Raw genomic sequence first — 20642 nt, forward strand, 5'->3', positions numbered from 1 at the left:
CCCCTCATGTGACAGAAGGGTCCTGTGTTATCTGCTGGTCAGGTCAAACGCCACCCCCTAAGAGAATGCCAGTACTCAGTTGTTTGCGTGCAAAAACATTACAGTGCAAGAGTAGCAGAGGAAAAGTCATTGGTAAGTTCCCTTTCTCGCTGATGACAACCAACTGTATTTTGACGGAACATTACACTCTTGCATTCTTCCTCTAGCTTACTACGAGCTCATTTGTTCTCTTTGCCTTAAAGGCCATACTGTCAGGCTAGATCTCAGCTTTTACTCTCAGGGATCAGATAAGAATTCCCTTTTGGAGTCTTCTAAAACTTGATCTAGTGGCCTTTCTGTCCCTAACTCTGCCCAGCACCTGTTTAGCAGGTGTCCCGACCCAGACCTTTCCTATTTAATAGATACCCTCTTGCGACTGTTCTGTTTGGGTTAGCATTTTTTAAATGTTCCTTTTTGGTTGCTGTGCCAGCCGGTCACTTAGCATAGTCTTTAAAGAATTCAGTCGAGTCTTTCTCCATCCCTCAGCTTGAATGTCTATGGCACGTGCTCCATCTTGTTCTACACTCTTCCAGGGACACTTTGGTCTCACTCTCATCATTTAAGCATGCCTAGGAGCTTCTAAAAATTTTTAGAATTTTTTAAATAGGGAGGTAATGGGTAAATAGACTGACTTAAAACACAAAACAAACAAAATCCCTGGGCGTCTAATTCCCTCTAGCTGTTTTGTTCTTGCTACTGCAGTTTGTCTGGCACCTGCCTACCAATCGGCTGAAACTCTCTAGCCAGTATCACTCTACTTTTAGTATGTTTCCTGACTTTTTTTTCCGTATTTACCCAATGACATTTTACTATAAAGATACAATACCACCAACCCTGACTCACTCTCTTTTGCAGGCTCTTTTTTTTTTCTGCCTGAGCTTTCTCCATAGCTTAGATGGGGACCCTAACAAGTCATGAACATATATTTTAGAGGTATTTGTTAAGTATTTGCATATTTCTAGATAGGTGTTGCTAATTTCAAATATATACAGAATCTATTTTAGTTTACTAACTTTAAACATCTTTTTATGACAGACATGATTTATACAGTTGATACTTTTCATTGGTATGTTCTTTTTCTCAACTTCCCTTGAGATTCTAGAAGTAAAAGAAAAGATAAGTCTCTGCAGACTAGGATGTGTCTTTCCCAAGAGTTGCTTTGATCATTAAGAAATGCTTGTTGGGGGCTGGAGAGCTGGCTCAGCAGCTAAAAACATTTGCTCCTTTTCCAGAGGACCTGGGTTCTGTCAGCAACACCTAAATGGTAGCTTTCAGGTGTCTATAACTACAGTTCCAGGGGATCTGATGCCCTCTTCTGGCCTCATTGGGCACCAAGGAACATTCTTGGTTTAGACCTACAGGCAGGCAAAACATCTGTACACATGAAATAAAAGCTAGCAAATCTTTTTTAAGAACGAAATGTTTATTGAGTTAAGGAGACAAGCTGCTATGTATTGCATATTAATTCTAATGTGGAATAAGACACTTAAAAATAAGAATAGGATAAAATGAAGATAATAAATAACTGACAAATTTGTCTTTCTTTTTCATAAGTAGTGAAATAATGTTGAAATCTTATGTTCATAGGTTGTTCCTCTCTATATTAATATGGCTTAAAATTGTGTTTTCACACTTTAACAATGGATGTTTTAATTTTTCATAACAAACAAGAATCCCCAGGTAGACAAAATTGTAAGTTTTAGTCAAGAAAAATAAGTCCTCAACATTTAAAAGTGAGATAACTAAGTTATAGCCCACTGCCATAGTATATATCCTTAAAAGGGAAAGACCTTAAAAATATAACAGAAAAATAGCTGGGCAGTGGTGGCGCACGCCTTTAATCCCCAGCACTCAGGAGGCAGAGGCAGAGGCAGGTGGATCACTGTAAGTTCGAGTCTAGCCTGGTCTACAGAGTTAGTCCAGGACAGCCAAGGCTACACAGAGAAACCTTGTCTTGAAAAACCAAAAAAAACAAAAATATAACAGAAAAAAGCAAATGTTTGATCTTTGATAAGTTTAGGTGCAGTGATTCATTGATTAATTATTTGACTATGTAAGAAGTATTGTGTTGAGGATGGTCTTTTTGCTACTTAGTCATTAACCCTTCAAGTTCTGATTTCTTAATCTGTTACCTAATAGTTATCTTAGCTACTTATGGGATTGTCATACTAATGTAATAAGCCTTCTCATGAAAGTATATTTTGTGTTGAAGACCATCTTCAACACCACAGGATAAACTGAGGTGGGGCATAGAGTAGGCAGCTGATCACCCTTTTATCTGAGGGTAAAAAGTTTGAATCTCCAAGATGGAACTGATTGTAGCCAGTGAGGACTGCCACTGATGGGAGCCAGCATCCGAAAAGGAAGGAAGTAACGTGCGCGCACACACACACACACACACACACACACATATCAATGGATGAAGCAGGACAAGCTCCAACAAGCAAGTTCCAACAAGCTTCAACAGTTTACTGAGTGGATGGAATAAACTTCCAACAATTTTATTTTTTATCCCACAGCATATATATCCCAGCAAAAACTTTCAAGCAGTATAAAAATTACAATGTGATCACATGCTATATTTTTTAGTGAACAAATACAATGAATATACATAGAAAAACATGTTACCCTGTACTCTCACATGATCAAATGTTTTATGTATTATGGGTGAGAAACAAATATAAAAAACAAATTATTCCCAAGAACCCACATACATTTGTCACTAAGCAACTTGTCATAGATTACTAAAGTGTAAGCAAGCAAGGTTTTTTTTTTTCAGCCAGTTTCTCTTTACTGGTAATCTGTAGTTTGCGGTTACAAATCAGCTAGCTTAAAAAGTAATCTTATAAAAGTGTTAAAAGAATCACAATTCTAAACTTTTATATAGAAAACAATCAGGCATTTCTACTTTAAGTCTTCAAGGTGTACATCTACTCATTAACAATTTTTATCAAATCATATCAGGAAGCTGAGGGGAAAAGTAGGTACAAGAAATTAGCCCCCTTGACCACCAGCCCAACCTCAGTGAGAGAGTCACATCAGGTGGTGCTAATTGGGGTGTTGTTCTTGCTCCCTAACCTCAAAAAGTCCTTAGCTCTCCTACTAATTGTGTACCTTTCTGAACTTTCAATTGTTCTTTTAGATTTTCTACAAAGAGCCATTGACAAAAACATCTTAACCTTACTAACAATCTGTTTTTCCAAATGCTTTGTAAGGGCGGTGGTCATTGCTAACAATCTATATCTCTAAGTGTTTTCCAAGGGTGGTGGTTGAATCATTAGTCTGCCCCAGCAGCAATGCCTGAAAGAGAGGAAGCATTGTTATTTGGCCTTACATTCTGCAGAATGAGCACATCATGGCCCCGAGACATGGTAGCAGGCAGACGTGGCAGTTGAAACAGGAAACTGAGAGTTCACATCCTTAACTGAAAGCAGGAAGCAGAGAGCAAAGTAGAATTCAAGGTGTTAAACTCTCAAAGCTCAGCCCCCCCAGTGACATATTTTCTCCAGCAAGGGCATTCCTTCCCAACCTCCCCACACAGCGTCACCAGGTGGAGCCTCTGGGGACAGTCTCCCTCAACCACCATCTGGATAAGGGAGGAGAAAGCACACAGCACTTTCGCATGAAGAATTACCAATAACTCTCTACGGCAGTTTACGATTACCTCCACCTATCTCCCATCTTGATTGATTTGTATTGACATGTATTCATGATTGGTTTTCATGTGCACATGCTTCAGGAAAGCCTACTAGGCCTCTCTTATTCATTCCTGTCATGCATTTGCCAAAATAAGTGACTCTGGATCATAACTACTTTTTAGGTAAGCCTTGGGCTGGAGGTGTTGGAAAAAGGAAGAGCATTAGAATCCTAATGTTTATTTGTGGCCTCAGTTTATCCTTAAATAAAAAAAAATGGGCCAGCAAGATGGCTCAGTGAGCGAGGGCGGCCAGGCCTGAGCACCTGAGTTCGATTTGTGGGATGTACGTTGTAGAAGGAGAGCGCTGACTCTGCATCCTTGTCCTCTGACCTCCTCTCACTGTACACACATAAATAGATAAACATAATGCACATAGAAAATACACACTATAAAGGATTTTAATGTTAACATAATTAACTGTAGCCATTTGTGAAGTTTCTGCCCTCACCCTAGACAGAGCAGACTTTTTGTTTCTCCAAAGCGCTGGACAAGATGGCTTCACAGTTCCCTTTTACTTTTTCTTATGCAGAAATAACTGATTCTGGTAAACTTACTCAGGATATTGTTTCCTCTTTTCTTTTTCTTTTTTTTGTTTTTTTGTTTTTTCTTTTTAAGGCAAATTCAATGTAAATAACATGACAGAAGTAGCAACAACTTTTGAATTGACATAACCCTAAGAATTGAATACTCCGTTGTTCCAATAATGTTAAATATTATTGTTTACTTGAAAATGTTTAGCTTCCAGTTTTATGTTATCTCTTTTTTTGTTTTGATTTGATTCTGATGGATAGCTGTTGAAAGCCACCTTCCCTGAGAGTAAGTTTGCTGGTGCCTTGGAGATCCGGGGAAGCAGTTCCACAGTATGTCCACTAGAGGGCCGCTGGTCACATCAGGAATGTGTGAGGCGCATCCCACAGTATTAGGATTGTCTCATTGTTTTCTGAGAAGCAAATGAAAATTATTTTAAAACTGTGTTGAGTGTCAGGGACTTTCAAACCCAAGGCATTACTAGAATTTACCCTGGGATAATAAGATTGAAAATATATAATTAATGTTTGTATTCTGTACTTTTCTTTGTAAAATGCTATGTTAATTAGATTTTCGACAGTTTCCATATACTGTTTTTTTTAATGATAGTCATCCCCGCCCCACAACGTCTTCCTGATCCCTACCATACAGCTTCGTTCATTCTCTCTGCAATTCCTTCATTGCTCTGAAGTGTGCTCAGTATGCCAGCTGCCACACCAGTAAAGAAAACGGGCTTTTTTTTTTCTCCCAGCAGCAATTAAATGCAACAGCCTTTTGATAGGAGAAGAGCCTTTTGCCCGTCAGCTTCCTCCATGCTAGGATTTTGTCCAGCTTAAGCTTCGGCAGGTCTTATGCACACTGTCATGATTGCTATGCGTCCAGATGTGCACCCACCCTGTTGTATATGGAAAGGAAAGTACAGCTTCATTGAGATGATCTACCCCCACCCCCACTGGCTCGTACAGTCTTCTGGGGCAAGGGGGGGGGGGGGGTGAAGACAAGGTCTCTCTTTGTATGCCTGGCTGGCCAGGGACTTGCTAGGTAGATCAGGCTGGCCTTGAGTTCCTAAGGGATCTACCTGCCGCTGCCTTCTGATTGCTAAAAATAGAGACACGCAGCACCATGCTCCTGGCTCTCTTATATATAAAATAGAGACACGCAGCACCATGCTCCTGGCTCTCTTATATATAAAATAGAGACATGCAGCACCATGCTCCTGGCTCTCTTATATGTAAAATAGAGACACGCAGCACCATGCTCCTGGCTCTCTTATATGTAAAATAGAGACACACAGCACCATGCTCCTGGCTCTCTTATATTCTTTCTGCCCCCTTTTTGATATAGATCCTTGAGCTCTGAAGGAGGGGTGTGGTGGAGATATCCCACTTAGGCCCAAGCACCCTAAACTCTCCTATTCTCTGCATGTTGACAAGTTGTGAGTGTCTGTCGTGTCGTCTGCTGCAAGGAGCTTCACTGATGAAGGTCAAGTAGGGCATTCATGGATGGGCACAGTACCAAGTCATTTCTTTTCACCGTGTGTGTGTGTGTGTGTGTGTGTGTGTGTGTGTGTGTGTGTGTGCGCGCGCGCAGATCCGTGATGTGGTGTGCATATGAAAGCCAGAGGGCAAAAATACAACAGTATGAACTCAGCATTCACATTTTCAGTTATGAACGTTTTTCATTTTCTTCTGCATATTCAGGACTTACTGAATGATCCGAACACTGGTCAGTCACGGTATAGAGATCTAATAGTGAGACAGAGGTTTCCCCTCTAAATGAGCAGCAGACAGTAACACGTGTGTAAGCCAAACACTTATGTAGTGTGTGAGTAATAGACTGCAGGGAGTCAGCTACAGTAGTAAAGAGGTGGGAGGGTCAGGGCACACTAGGTTGTCCTGGAGATGCTCTGCCCAGGTGGCATGTAAAGGAGGTCAGAATGGCCACGTAGGTGTATCTTGGGGAAGGTTTTCTAGGTGTGGAGTCTGGACACTATCCCCAGTGTCTGTGAAACAATGAGGCAGTGTGGGTTGTATGCAACAAATGATGGTTAGTGTACTAAAGACACGCAATCACACGAAAGAAGGATTGTACAGGCGAGAAAGGGTATTGTAAGTACCCTTACAGCATGGCTTCCGTGTACAGATCAGTCGCCAGCACAGAGTCTGAGTAGCATGACGTGAACAGAGCTATTTTAGAGTGTAATTGTGCTTGACAGGGGCGGTAACTCAGAGTGGGGCAGGAAATGGGTTGAGTTAAGGAAGCTCTTACAGTAGTCTTAGAAAAAATAATGTTGCCTAGAGCCGTGGGTAATGGGGTGGAGTTTCAGAAGTAGTTAGATGTGGAGTATATCTTGACCGCAGGACTAATGGAAATTTTTATGAATTAGATGTGGGATATGAGAGAACCTGAAAAATCTAGGGTAGCTCTAAGATAATTTGCTAGGGCAACTGAGAGGGTGAAGTTACAGGACTTGAGATGGGTGAACGAGTTCTGCTTGATAAGCTGAATTTGAATGATCCATGAGACATAAAAGCAAGCGTCCCCTCACTGTTATCAGTCTGGAATTTGGAAGAGAAATCTGGTTAAATACATAAATTAGATGATTTCTAATTTTGTGTATAAATGATTTTTATCTGAACATGTTAAATACTGAACATAGATAAGAATATCAACAGAATAAGTAAAGATAGGAAAGAACAAAGGAGAGAAATCTGACTCCCAACTATCTCAATACTAAGAATACGACAAGGGAGGGGAAATAGCAAACAAGTGTGGAAAGGAAGCTGAGAAGTCCTTTCAAGCTAAATGGGAAACCGTCTCAAGCCAGAAGACTCGCTGCCAGTCACAGTAAGCCACATAAGATGAGCCCTGGAGGTTGAACACTAGCTCAGTTGAACTCTTAGTTAAGAGAGAGCAGGAGTAGATTCATAGTCACGTCTGCACGACTCAGGGCCCCAGGAAGAGGCCCAGTGAGATTGGGTGGAGAGCACGGAGAGAAAGAAACGGATTTGCTATACTTTAAGGTGGGAGAAACAACCTGCGTGTGGTGAGTACAGACCCAGAGGATCATGAATTCCTGGCCAGCCTGGGCTATATAGTAAATGTGAAGCCAGCCTTGGCTACAGAGTGAGATAGAGTTAGGGAGGAGAGATAAGACATGTCATATGCTGGTGAGACTATCTCTGAAGAGGAAGTGGGAGTAAATGTGATAATGATACAGGGAGGGAGAAAGGGAAGGGCTAGAACGCTGTCTTAGAGATGGGTATCAGCCAGTGTGCACAAGACTCAGCCAGTGGAAGGGTCGGTTCATTCAGGGACAAGCATCGGTTCCTGGGCGCATGCAGGTGTGGAGGCTTAGAGACAACTTATGGAAGGTCTTTATGGGTCGCTCTGTTTTCTTACTGAGAGTAGGGGAATGGAGATACTGAACTTGTAAGGTAAATGGATTAGAAAAATGACTGCTTTTGCTGCTCAGCATTGGAGGCCTGGTTAAGGTTAATGATCATGAATTTCAGATAAAATTGGTCAAGCTGCTTGTATACTTTTGTGCAGCTTCTTTAGCTGTATAAGTTCATTAGCGAATGAGTGGTGGATTGAATTTAGCCTGTCTTTGTAGCTATCTTTCCTTTCAATGTGCCCATGAACAATGCATACTATTACATTGCATTCAAAACTGGACACGAATGGCGCTTCTCAATGTAAGTTGAGTGTGTGTGTGTGTGTGTGTGTGTGTGTGTGTGTGTGTGTGTGTGTGTGTACACATACATACTTGTTTGCAGGTACGTGTCCATGTGTTTGCATAAAGGCCAGATGTTGATGTCAGGAGTCTTCTCTAGTACTCACTTTTTCTTTATACAAAGCCTGTTACTGAACCTCGAGCTCCTCAATTCATCTCGGCTGGCTGGCCTTGAGCTTCAGCGATCAGCCTGAAACACTCAAACATTGTTAATCTTGTTTATAGCATTGCATAATTCTGTAACTTATAGATTTGCTTTAATAGTTTATATAGATAACCAAAATTAAAATATATTGGGGGGCTGGAGAGATGGCTCAGTATTAAGAGCACTGATCACTCTTCCAGAGGACCTGGATTCAGTTCCCAGCACCCACGTGGCAGCTCACAACTGTCTGTAAGTAACTGCAAGATCTGACACACTCACACAGACGTACATGCAGGCAAAACACCAATGCACATAAAATAAAAAATAAATAAGTAAATTTTAGGGGGGAAAAGGCCAGCCATGCCTATAATCACATCAGTCAGGGAGGCAGAGGCAGGTGGATATTTGTGAGTTCGAGGCCAGCCTGGTCTACAGAGTGAGTCCAGGACAGGCAAGGCTACACAGAGAAATCCCTGTCTTGAAAAAAACCAAAAACCACGTCCCCTGGATGGGGAGACCTGGTGGCACTCAGAGGAAGGACAGCAGGCTACCAATAAGAGACTTGATACCCTATGAGCATATACAGGGGGAGGAAATCCCCCTCAGTCACAGTCATAGGGGAGGGGAATAAGGGGAAAATGGGAGGGAGGAATGGGAGGATACAAGGGAGGGGATAACCATTGAGATGTAATAAGAATAAATTAATAAAAAAAAAGAAAAAAAAACAAAAAGAGAGAGGAGGTGGGAGAAACAAAAGAAAAAGGCTATCCTGGAGCTGGAGAGGCAGCTCAGGTGGTAAAGTGCTTACTGTGCTAGCATGAGGACCTGACTTCAGTCCCTAGCACCCACATGGAAACTGCGTGTGCTGCCATGTGCTTGTAATCCCAGGGCTGGGAGGGCATAGGGAATTCCTGGAGCTGCCTCATGGGTGAGCTCAGGCTCCCATTGAGAGACTGCATCAGAAATTATGATAGCCCAAACATGGCCTGGACAAGGACAACACCAATAGACTTGCTAACGTGGAAGGGGTTAAGCTCACCAGGCCTCACCGCTGGACATGAACTACAGGCAGCTAAGGAGTACTGGGCATGGGGGAGGAGGCTTTTCCCAGAGAAGAACATGCCAGTTGGTCACCCAGTACCAAATGGTCAGCCCTGAAACATACACATACAAATATCACTATGCAGACTGAACAAGTTGTATTTATGTATTTAGGAGTTTACAAACAGAGAAAGACATATATTTTACATTTACAAACAGTAAAATAAAAAAGGCCATGGATCTGAACAAGAATAAGGAAGACGCATGAGGATTGAATGAATGAAAGGGATGGGGTGGAAATGATGTAGCTCTATTATAATTTTAGAAAGTAAAAAAATTATTTAAAATGTCAACATGGATGCTTCCTGAGAATGACATCAGGAGTTGACCTACGGCCTCTTTCATGCACGCGTGCACATGCATGCTCTCACATGAAAGAGCCACTGTGTATAAGTAGCAATGATTTTTTTCTTTCCTATTTTCATGCCTTTTAGTTCATGTGTGTTTGGGAATAGTATACATACCACATGTGTGTCTGGTGCCCACAGAAGCCAGAAGAGTCAGATCCCTTGGAACAGAAGTTATAGATGATCATAAGCCATCACGTGGGTGATGGGAACCAAATGCAAGGGCTCTGAAAGAGCAGCAAGTGCTGTTAATTTTGGGGCCATCTCTTCAGGCTCAGTATTTATGTTTTTGATAGGTAAACTTTATTGTTAGTTTCTGCAAGGCTTGTTTTTCTATGGCAGAGCATCTTTCTAGAACAAACTTTAATTTTTATGAATCTTTTTTTCATTTGCTTTTTATATTAGTGTTTGTTAGAAATGTTATTGTTTACTGAGTGGTGATGGCACATGCCTTTAATGCCAGCACTTGGTAGGTAGGGACAATTTGTGAGTTCAGGGCCAGCCTGGTCTACAGAGCAAGTTCCAAGACAGCCAGGTAACACAGACAAACCCTTTCTCAAAAAGCCAAAATTAAAAAAGAAAGGAAGGAAGAAAGAAAGAAGGAAATATTATTTAAATTGATGAATAATTTTCTTTTGTAATTGCTGCATTTGTCTGATTTTGGTATCAAGGTTTTAATATCATAAAACGTATTTAGAATAGTTTTACAGACTTTTTCCTTACACAAAAGTTTGCAAACTTTTGTTTTGGATGGCTGCATTTCCATAACTAGCAAGGCCCATGATTTTTGCTTTCTATTTACATGACAGGTAGCTCAAAGCCTTATATAAACACATAGATATATTTAGACTTTAATTACTTTTGAATCAGCTTTGGTAAGTTGCTGTCATTTTATATAAAAATACTACCTATGTCTAAAATTCTTTGGCTCTCATTCATTCATAGAATTCCCTTATTTTTTTTTCATTTTTTTTATTTTTTTTCCTCCTTTATTAATTTATTCTTGTTACATCTCAATGGTTATCCCATCCCTTGTATCCTCCCATTCTTCCCTCCCTCCCAATTTCCCCTTATTCCCCTCCCCTATGACTGTTCCTGAGGGGGATTACCTCCCCCTCTATATGATCATAGGGTATCAAGTCTCTTCTTGGTAACCTGCTGTCCTTCCTCTGATTGCCACTAGGTCTCCCCGTCCAGGGGACATGGTCAAAGGTGAGGCACCAGAGTATGTGAGAAAGTAATATCCCACTCTCCACTCTACTGTGGAGAGTGTTCTGTCCATTGGCTAGATCTGGGTAGGGGCTTAAGGTTTACCGCCTGTACTGTCCTTGGCTGGTGCCTTAGTTTGAGCGGGACCCCTGAGCCCAAATCTGCCTATCATAATGTTCTACTTGTAGGCTTCTAGGACCCTCGGAAAACTACACCCTTCACATTAGCCACAAGCAATATAAAGTACTTAGGAGTTACTCTTACTAAGCAAGTGAAGGACCTGTTTGAAAAAAATTTCAAAACCCTAAAGAAAGAGATTGAAGATGACATGAGAAGATGGAAGGATCTACCTTGCTCATGGATCGGGAGAATTAACATAATAAAAATGGCCATCCTACCAAAAGCAATCTACAGATTCAATGCAATCCCTATCAAAATACCTACACAATTTTTTAAAGACATTGAAAGTTCAATTCTGAACTTCATATGGAAAAACAAAAAACCCAGAATAGCTAAAACAATCTTGTACAATAAAAGGTGCTCTGGAGGAGTCTCCATACCTGATCTCAAACTGTACTATAAAGCAATAGTAATTAAAACAGCATGGTACTGGCACAGCAACAGGCTGGTTGATCAGTGGAATCGAATCGAAGACCCAGATATGAATCCACACACATATGGTCATTTGATTTTTGACAAAGAAGCCAAATCCATTCGATGGAAAAGGGATAGCATCTTCAACAAATGGTGCTGGTCTAACTGGATGTCTATGTGTAAAAAAATGCAACTGGACCCATATTTGTCACCTTGTACAAAACTCAAATCCAAGTGGATTAAAGACCTCAACATAAAACCAGAGACACTAAATCACTTAGAAGAAAAAATGGGAAAGAGCCTGGAACATATTGGCACAGGAGACTACTTCCTGAACAGAACACCAACAGCCCAGGCATTAATGTCAACAATTAATAAATGGGACCTCATGAGGCTGAGAAGCTTCTGTAAGGCAGGTGACACGGTAAAGAGAACAAAGCGACAGTCTACAGACTGGGAAAAGATCTTCACCAACCCCACATCTGACAAAGGTCTATTATCCAAAATATATAAAGAACTCAAGAAATTAAATACCACCAAACCAAATAACCCAATCGAGAAATGGGGCAAGGAACTAAACAGAGAATTCTCAACAGAGGAATATCAAATGGCTGAGAAACACTTAAAGAAATGCTCAACCTCCTTAATCATCAGGGAAATGCAAATCAAAACAACGCTGAGATTCCATCTTAACACCCATCAGGATGGCTAAGATCAATAACTCAACTGACACCACATGCTGGTGAGGGTGTGGGGGGGGGGGAACACTCCTTCATTGCTGGTGGGATTGCAAACTAGTACAACCACTTTGGAAATCTATCTGGTGCTATCTCAGAAAAATGGGAATAGGGTTTCCTCAAGACCCAGCTATTCCACTCCTTGGAATATACCCAGAAGATGCTCCAGCACACAGCAAGAAAATTTGCTCAACCATGTTCATAGCAGCCTTATTCATAATAGCCAGAACATGGAAACAGCCTAAGTGTCCCTCAATAGAAGAATGGATAAAGAAACTGTGGTACATATACACTATGGAATACTATTCAGCTATTAAAAACAAGGAATTCCTGAAATTTGTGGATAAATGGATTGAGCTAGAAATGATCATAATGAGTGAGTTAACCCAGAAGCAGAAAGACTCAAATGGTATATACTCACTTATATCTGCATATTAGCCCAACGGGCATGTCCCACGAAAGCCTTCACTTACCAGGAAATTGCGACAGAGGAGAGGACATTCTAGTGGGACTCTAGATGAGAGAATCATGGGAGAAAGGCAAAGTACAATTCCCTTATTTTTAATATTTGTTATAACTCCTGAAATGTTCTTTTCAATTACTAATATTAACAATTTATTTATTTTTTCTTTTCTTTTTTATTTATTAATTTATTCAGATTACATCTCATTTGTTATCCCATCACTTGTATCCTCCCGTTCCTCTCTCCCTCCCGCTTTCATCCTATTCCCCTCCCCTAGGTCTATAAGGGGGACCTCCTCCCCCACTATATGGTCATAGGCTATCAAGTGTCATCCTTGTAGTCTGCTTATTCTTTCTCTAAGTGGTCTCCACACCAAGGGGAGGTGGTCAGATACAGGGCACCAGAGTTCATGTCCAAGTCAGTCCCCGTTCTCCACACAACTGTGGAGAATGTCCTGTCCATTGGCTAGATCAGAGTAGGGGTTCGAAGTTTACTGCTTTTATTGTCCTTGGTTGGTGCGGTGTAGTTTAAGTAGAACCCCTGGGCCCAGATCCACCCGTCATGATGTTCTTTTTGTAGGTTTCTAGGACCCCCTGGGTCCTTCTATTTCCCCATTCTCCCATACTTCTCTCACCTAGAGTCCCAATAGGAAGTCCTCACATCTTTCCCACCAATATTAACAATTTATAATTGTCCTGATCTCTTGCCACATGTTTGCCTTCTCTTGGTCTTCTGTAGGAAATCCTTCACTCGGTCCCCAAGGGTCCCTGCTTCTTTAATTAGTTGCTTGTTTGTTTCTTTGTTTATTCTCTGTAAGGTTTTTTTGGTTCTTTTCCAACAGTTAGAATTATAAAATTACTAATAATCTCACTACTAATTGGCTTTTAAAAACAATAAATAAGTTTCTAGAAACACTCTTTAGCTATCTCTCTCAAGTTCTGATTTTTGTTTTTACTGTTTTAAAACTGACTATCATTTTGTCTTTGGGTGATGTGTGTGTTATTTAGAAGCTGATTTTAAGACAATAAACAATAAGATACATAATTGTTGCTGTCAGATAAAATAAAACATGACTTAGGTGTACTACAGCGTCTCCTGGTGATGAGCCCCTTACTGTTTGTCCAGTGCAGAGTGTCAGCCCTGAACCATACGTACATAAACAACAAAAACAGGCCAACGGGATGTGTGTGTGTGTGTGTGTGTGTGTGTGTGTGTATGTGTGTGTGTGTGTGTGTGTACACATACACACATACATAACATGTATACATATGTACATACATACATAACAGTAATCGCCAAATAAAAAGAAGCTGTCAGCTTGAGAATGTGGACACATAAAGGGTTTGAGTAAGTAGCTGGGAGGAGCTAGAGGAAAGAAAAGGAGAAGGGAAAGTGATAAATTTTATTTATAGTAAAAAGATTTTGAAAATAAAACGTGACTGCTAGTGACTATCACATTTTTTGGCACTGACCAATACATATATTTCATACAATACATATTTTTCATATACTTTTAAAATCAGTTACAGATATTTAGTGTTTTAGAGAAGAAAATCCATATTTTTAAGACAATTTGAATGTGTCTACATTTATTCATTGCATGCATGTGCGTGTATGGACACACAAGCCACAGTGCCCATGTGGAGATGAGAGGATAACGCACAGCAACCTGGGTAGCAACCTCAGGCCATCGGGCTTGCTGGCCGCTGCCCCTATTTACTAAACTATCTAACAGCCTGAGTTTGAACTTCTTGTCAAATTAAAATTTTATTTTTATTGTCTCACACTGGGAAGGAAATCAGCATACTGTTTGTTTTGTTGAAACAGGTTTTCTCTGTGCAGCCTCAGCTGTCCTAGACTTGCTTTGTAGACCAGGCCAGCCTTGAACTCACAGTGATCCACCTGCCTCTGCCTCCCAAGTGCTGGGATTCAAGGCACCACATATGTGAAGCAAAGCCATCTCTAGATTTGCCTATTAGACTAGTTTTCTGTACAAAAATTAAGAGAAGCAAAACCTTTAAACTCATCAAATTTTTATTCATTAAGTTTGGAGAAATATTCTTAAATGTTCTAAAACTTGATTTACCATGTCTTGATGACATCTTTAAAAATGATATGAAATGAAGCTGGAGAGATGTGTTTGTGGTTCAGAGTGCGCGCTGCTCTTGTAGATGCCGTGGCTTGGATGCTCCGTACCACATGGGGCTCTTCTCTAACCCCAGTTCCCGGGTGTCCACAGCCCTCATCTGGCCTCCACAGGCTCCAGGCATGAGTGTACTTACAGACAGACACATAGGCAGACGCACACAAAAAATAAAAACAACTTTTTTTAAAAGGTGCTATCAAGTGATAACTATGATTCATTAATTTTTATATACTTCTGGAGGTTGGGTATGTAGTGTTTTTTGTTTTGTGTTCAAAAAGAGCTATAACATAATAAGTGTTGTATTAATTTAAAAACAATTTAGTCTTAATGAGATATTTTAGAAATGAATTTTGAACTATTTTTAATAATCTGATGAATACTTCCTAATACACTATGTAATGAAATGCTTAAAATTATTGTCTTAAGTATACAAACTTAAGTGGAATTAATTATTAGCATTAATTACTGCTAATCTCTTTGACAGTTGCCTCTATATTAGCATTTGATCATGAAATGATGAAGCAGAGAGATGTCTCATATGTTACAAGATTTATATTGGTTATTCAAAAGCACAGTGCTGCCAGCTAACAACAACAAAAATTCCCCATTATCCCATACCTGGATTGCTTCCTTTGCTTCCTAGGGAAAATGACATTTCAGTGTTCATAGAATGTAAAAGGAATGAAGTGAATCATAAACCATATTAGCTTTATTTTATGTGTCTGTGTACTATGGTTAACATTTTTAGTTTGTAGTGCTTAAAAGTATTATTTCTGTGCATTTGTTTAACTTTGAACCAATAAAACAGCGGCCTTCTGTCACTGCTGTGTCATAGCTAGTGTAGTAGTAGTTTTTCACAGTTAAAACTGAGAAATAAAAAGGAGTACTCATTTTACTTGAGACCTTACTGATTGAGGAGTAAAGTATAAAATAAAGTATAAATCAGAGATCTTTCCCCATTAGCAGTGCCCAGGCTGTACAAAGTGATGGGGGAAGAGATGGTTTCACCTTATTTTCCTATTTTGGTCCCCATGCTTCCTTATTGACCTTTGACCTTCCTCCACATTTTCCAAGTTTCACATCTCTGGAAATAAAATCAATCATTTACAAAGTGTTGATTCATGTTACTCTACTGGGACTATTTCCATTCCTAAGAAAGAACGGTTAAAGAACCTGGTAACTGAAATATGCATGCACCAAGAACGACAGCAGCAAAGAAGCCTTAGTAACTGAGTGTGTGTAAGCGGGCTGATGGATGGCAACCATCGTGTTTCAGGCATCTGTCTCAGATGTTTAGGCCGGACCCTCCAAAGCAGGCAGAAGTCTGCACCACCGCTACTGCTGCTGTAACTCAACCACTGACGTGTATTACTTGTCATGCTTGCTTGACATCACATCCCCTTTTTGTTTGTTTGTTCAAGACTGAAAGAGCATATTCTTTTTGTGGAACTATTGAATACATGGCACCAGATATTGTCAGAGGGGGTGATTCGGGACATGACAAGGTACGTTCTGCTTTTGATACTTCTTTGTGTGTTCCTATAAATTGTGCAGTCCGAGCGAATCCCAGTTAACTTCTAGTACAGACTCTAATCAGAACCATGCTTCTGGTACTTCTTACTCCATTGATTTCTCCGTTTGTGTACCTAAACACACTGGGTTTTAATGTTTTGCATTAAAAAAATATATAAAATTTAGGACATTTTAGATTTTTCCTTTCAAAGTTTCATTGATGAAGTTTTTTGCTTTGTAGAGTGACATTCCTCTTAAAGTTGGGACCTTGAAGTTACTCTTGAAACAATTTTAAACTTTATTTTCATTGGAAGAGCCTGTGAGCTTAAACAAAACACAAAACATGGCCCCATTTAAAAAAAAAGATCCTTTTTTTTTTTTTTTTTTTTTTTGGTATGAGACACATTTGAACCAAGTATAACACAGAGGTGTGACTAAATACCTAAGCTGTGTATGTGGCTTTTCTTTGCATCATGGAGAAAGATTTTGGACAGAGTTTTACTGGCATGGTTAAGTTTTTCAGGAAAGATAAAAAAACTGATGGTGGTTATATTTGCCACCTTTGGTTAGTAAGTCCTTCTAACAAGATGTTAAGAGGCCACTGAAAACAAAAACCACTCATATTTTATTCCCAGTTTGCCTTTAACTTCACAAAGATATTGATGACTTTGTTGATTATTGTCCGACAGAAATAGCACTTTTCACAACCATGAAAGGAAAATTCTGTACTCAAAATGCAGTCTTCCTAGCCCTCTAAAGATTCAAATTTTTTGTTCTCTCTTCCCTGTGCATGTGCCCATGAAGCTAATAAAGAAGCAGTCAGATCTAAGTCATTATAAAAATCTAGGTCATTTTTCTATCCTGTAATAAAGGGTAGCACTTTGCTATCACTTTTGGTTTATTAATAAGATTCTCCAAATGAATTCTGGCTAGTTTGTCCTTTTTGTTCTCCTCTGCTTCCACCCCTGTTAAAACACCACATATACAGTTCCAGTGTCTGTGGTGAATGCCTGGTCTCCTTTCTCATGGCCAATCCTGTGTTTGTCCAGCTCACTCTTGACGTTTGAGTGACAGTGCTTACTAGCCCATGGCTGCAGTCTGATCTCAGGCCTGTGTCAGCCAAGCAGCTCGGTTCATGCCCAGTGCAGGGCACTCTGACATCATTGACTCAACTGGCATTGGAGCTGCTTCTGTGAATTCAGGAGTTGAAATGCTGGTTCAATTTACTTCATGGTATAATTTAAAGCTATTGTGTAGTTTAGCCAGAATTTATAACCTAGATTTTGAAGGCCATCTACTAAAGCCTAATGGAACTGGGGCTGGAGAGATGGCTCAGCAACTAAGAGCTTAAGGGAACCAGTTTTGAAATAAGAAAGCCTTGTAGTACATCTAGAATTTCTCCATGACTAAGATCCACTTTACAACCAGCCAAATAATATTCTCCCTGCGTATTTAGTGTTCAGATAACTGTATTTATGAATGGTTTTCCTATTTGGAGTACATTTTATTTTCTATTATTTTAAATCTCCCTATTGGCTGGTATATTTAAACATGTTCTATAAGAAAAAATTATTTTAGGGGTTTGTTTATAAATAACACCCTTGTGTAAGATTCTTATGTTTTTGCCTTTTAGTTTAAGGAATTTCATCTCATTCTTTGGGCACAAACTTTATAAAATACAGTTGATACTTTCTTCCTCAGATCCTAAATCTAATATTTCACCTATCTGAATGTTTAGAAAGCATTTTTGAGTTAAATTGCTTTAAATAAACAATGGTAAAACTGATTTAAGAGCCAGGTGTGGTGGTGCACACCTTTAATCGCAGTACTCTGGGAGGCAGAGGCAGGTGATTCTCTGTGAGTTCAAGGCCAGCCTGGTCTACAAGTGAGTCCAGGACAGCCAAGTCTATACAGAGAAACCCTGTCTCAAAAAAAAAAAAACAAAAACAAAAACAAAAAAATCCAACCAACCAAACAAACCCTTAACTGATTTAGATTGTTAAAGCAGTTTCTATTCTGGGTATGTGTAGGCATTTGTCCTCTAAATGTCTCTTACTTGTACTAACTTAATAACCCTTGCAAAGAAAACTATGAAAAATGTTTTTGTAAAATATTTTAAGTATATAGCCTTAATTTGGTCCTTTTGTAACATATTTTAGTTGTTAATTCTGCAAAATGAAATTATTATTGTTTTATAGGCAGTTGACTGGTGGAGCTTAGGTGTTCTAATGTATGAGCTACTAACTGGAGCATCTCCTTTCACTGTTGATGGAGAAAAAAACTCCCAGGCTGAGATATCTAGGTAAGACTTGAACAAGTGCCATAAAATCATCCTTCTTAGGGTTCCAGCGTATAACTCCCTTCTGTGCATTCATAGCCACTCTCACAGCTGCAGCGTTATGTTTTTGTCCTATTTCTACTTGAATTTTTTAACATCAAGAACAGATTTGACAGAATAAATATTGAGACCACTTCAATGAAGATGAAATAACAGGGATCAGTTTGCCTTCTTGCCTGATACAATTTTTAACAATGGGAAAATTTTATGAGAAACAGCAGTTTTGAGGATACTGGACATTGCAGTAGAGGACAGCGGTTTCAAAGATAGAGAAAGTAAATAAGGTCTGCCCTAAAATCTCCCCAAATGACTCCGTTAAGAGCTACCAGGATGCAACACAGGGAGGGACAAACCCATGTGGTATTGAGGAAATGGAGCTGATGGCCTGGGGAGACCTGGACAGCCAGCCTGCTGACCGGAGTGTCTGAGAGGAGAGATACAAGTCCAGAGACTTACCGAAGTATTGTTATATGGAAAACACACACCTTAAAATGTTTATTATTTTATAGTTGTTTATTTAGAGTATAGTTATTTTTCCTCCAGATTGATCTATAGATTCAGTGCAATTAGAGTTCCTACTGCCATTGCTTATACGTTTGTTTTTAGTATATTGGAAATCTGATCTAGAATTCAGGTAGCAATGAAGAGGGCCTAGACTAGCCAGACTGCCTCTGAAGAAGAAAGTTAATCTCAGGACTCACCATACGCTGTGATAATGTCACACTGAGAATGGTGTGCCTGCCTGCAGTTCCATTACGTGGAAGGTGTAAATAAGAGGATCACTACATGTTCAAGGCTAGTCTGGTCACCATGAGGACTCTAGAACAGCCCTAGCCACACACCAAGACCTGTTCTCTAAGAAGTAAAAAAAGAAGAGAGAGAGGGAGGAAGGACGGTAGAGGGGAAAAGATAAACAGAGCCTGGAAATAACGCTGTCTGTGTACAGGCAACAGATTTTGGACAGAGGTTCAAAATTCTCTGTCACTTTGGGAGGAACTTTTCAATAAGTGATGCTAGGACTGCTGGCTGCTCAGATGGGAAAACATGACCTTCAGTAAATGCTTACTGCTATATAGGAAAAAATGCACTCGAAAGAATCAGTAAGCCTAAATGTGAAAGTTACAACTATAAAATGGTTTTTAAATCTGTAGGACTAGGAGATGTCTCGACAGCCTAGTGACCTGAGTGTGGTCCCCAGAACCCACATGAGGGCAGAAGAGAACTCCGTAGTTATCTCTGACCTGGGTGCTGTGGCACTTGCATCCCCCTCTACAAAATTAATTAATTTTCTAAATTTTACTGTTGTTAAGCCAAAAATTCCTCAAGTAGAACAGTCAATAAAAGAAATAATTTTAAAACTAGACTGGTTCAATATTAATAATCTCTGGTCTTTAAAGCATTAAAAAATGAAAACGAAGCTGGGCGTGGGGGTGCACACCTCTAATCCCAGCACTTGGGGAGGCAGAGGCAGGTGTATCTCTGTGAGTTCGAGGCCAGCCTGGTCTGCCAACAGCAAAAGCTACACAGAGAAACCCTGTCTTGAAAAAACAAAAAAAAGGGGAGAGGGAGGAAAAGAAAGAAAGAAAAAGAAAAATGACACGTCACTAACTGGGAAAAGTTTTCAAATCATATATCTGATAAAAGTCTGATATAGAATATATATAAAAACTTTTTTAAAAAAGCCAACCCCATTATAAAAGAAGCAAAAACAGACATTTCATCAAAGATCATCAGTAAATAGCAAATAAGCATGTAAAAAAATGAGCATGGTGGCTCACGCCTGTAATCCCAGCACTCTGGGAGGCAGAGTTCGAGGCCAGCCTGGTCTACAAGTTGAGTCCAAGGCAGCCAAGGCTATACAGGGAAACCCTGTCTCGAAAAAACAAAAAACAAAAAAACAAACAAACAAAAAATAAAAACAAAAAATGATGAGCAGTGTCATTGGTCTTTAAGGAAATACAGATTCAAACCATAGTGAAATACTACCATATTCTCACTCAGATGGTTCTAAATAAAGACAGTAGCCATGCCAGATTCTAGTAAGAGTAGA

The 20642-nt window shown here is 39.8% G+C and overlaps 1 protein-coding gene across 2 annotated transcripts in view; it reads left to right on the forward strand.

Annotated features, from left to right (window-relative positions):
• The window catches only part of RPS6KA5 (ribosomal protein S6 kinase A5), a 169003-nt gene that overhangs the window by 108232 nt on the left and 40129 nt on the right, over positions 1–20642 (forward strand). For both annotated transcript variants that reach the window (XM_084791764.1, XM_084791763.1), the window contains exons 6-7: positions 16164–16247; positions 18453–18556. In XM_084791764.1, the coding sequence (XP_084647890.1) occupies positions 16164–16247; positions 18453–18556 (188 nt within the window). The remainder of the gene's footprint in view (positions 1–16163; positions 16248–18452; positions 18557–20642) is intronic.

The sequence above is a fragment of the Acomys minous genome, assembly GCF_964271855.1.
Source record: "Acomys minous genome assembly, chromosome: 8".
In the NCBI taxonomy this organism is placed as follows: domain Eukaryota; kingdom Metazoa; phylum Chordata; class Mammalia; order Rodentia; family Muridae; genus Acomys; species Acomys minous.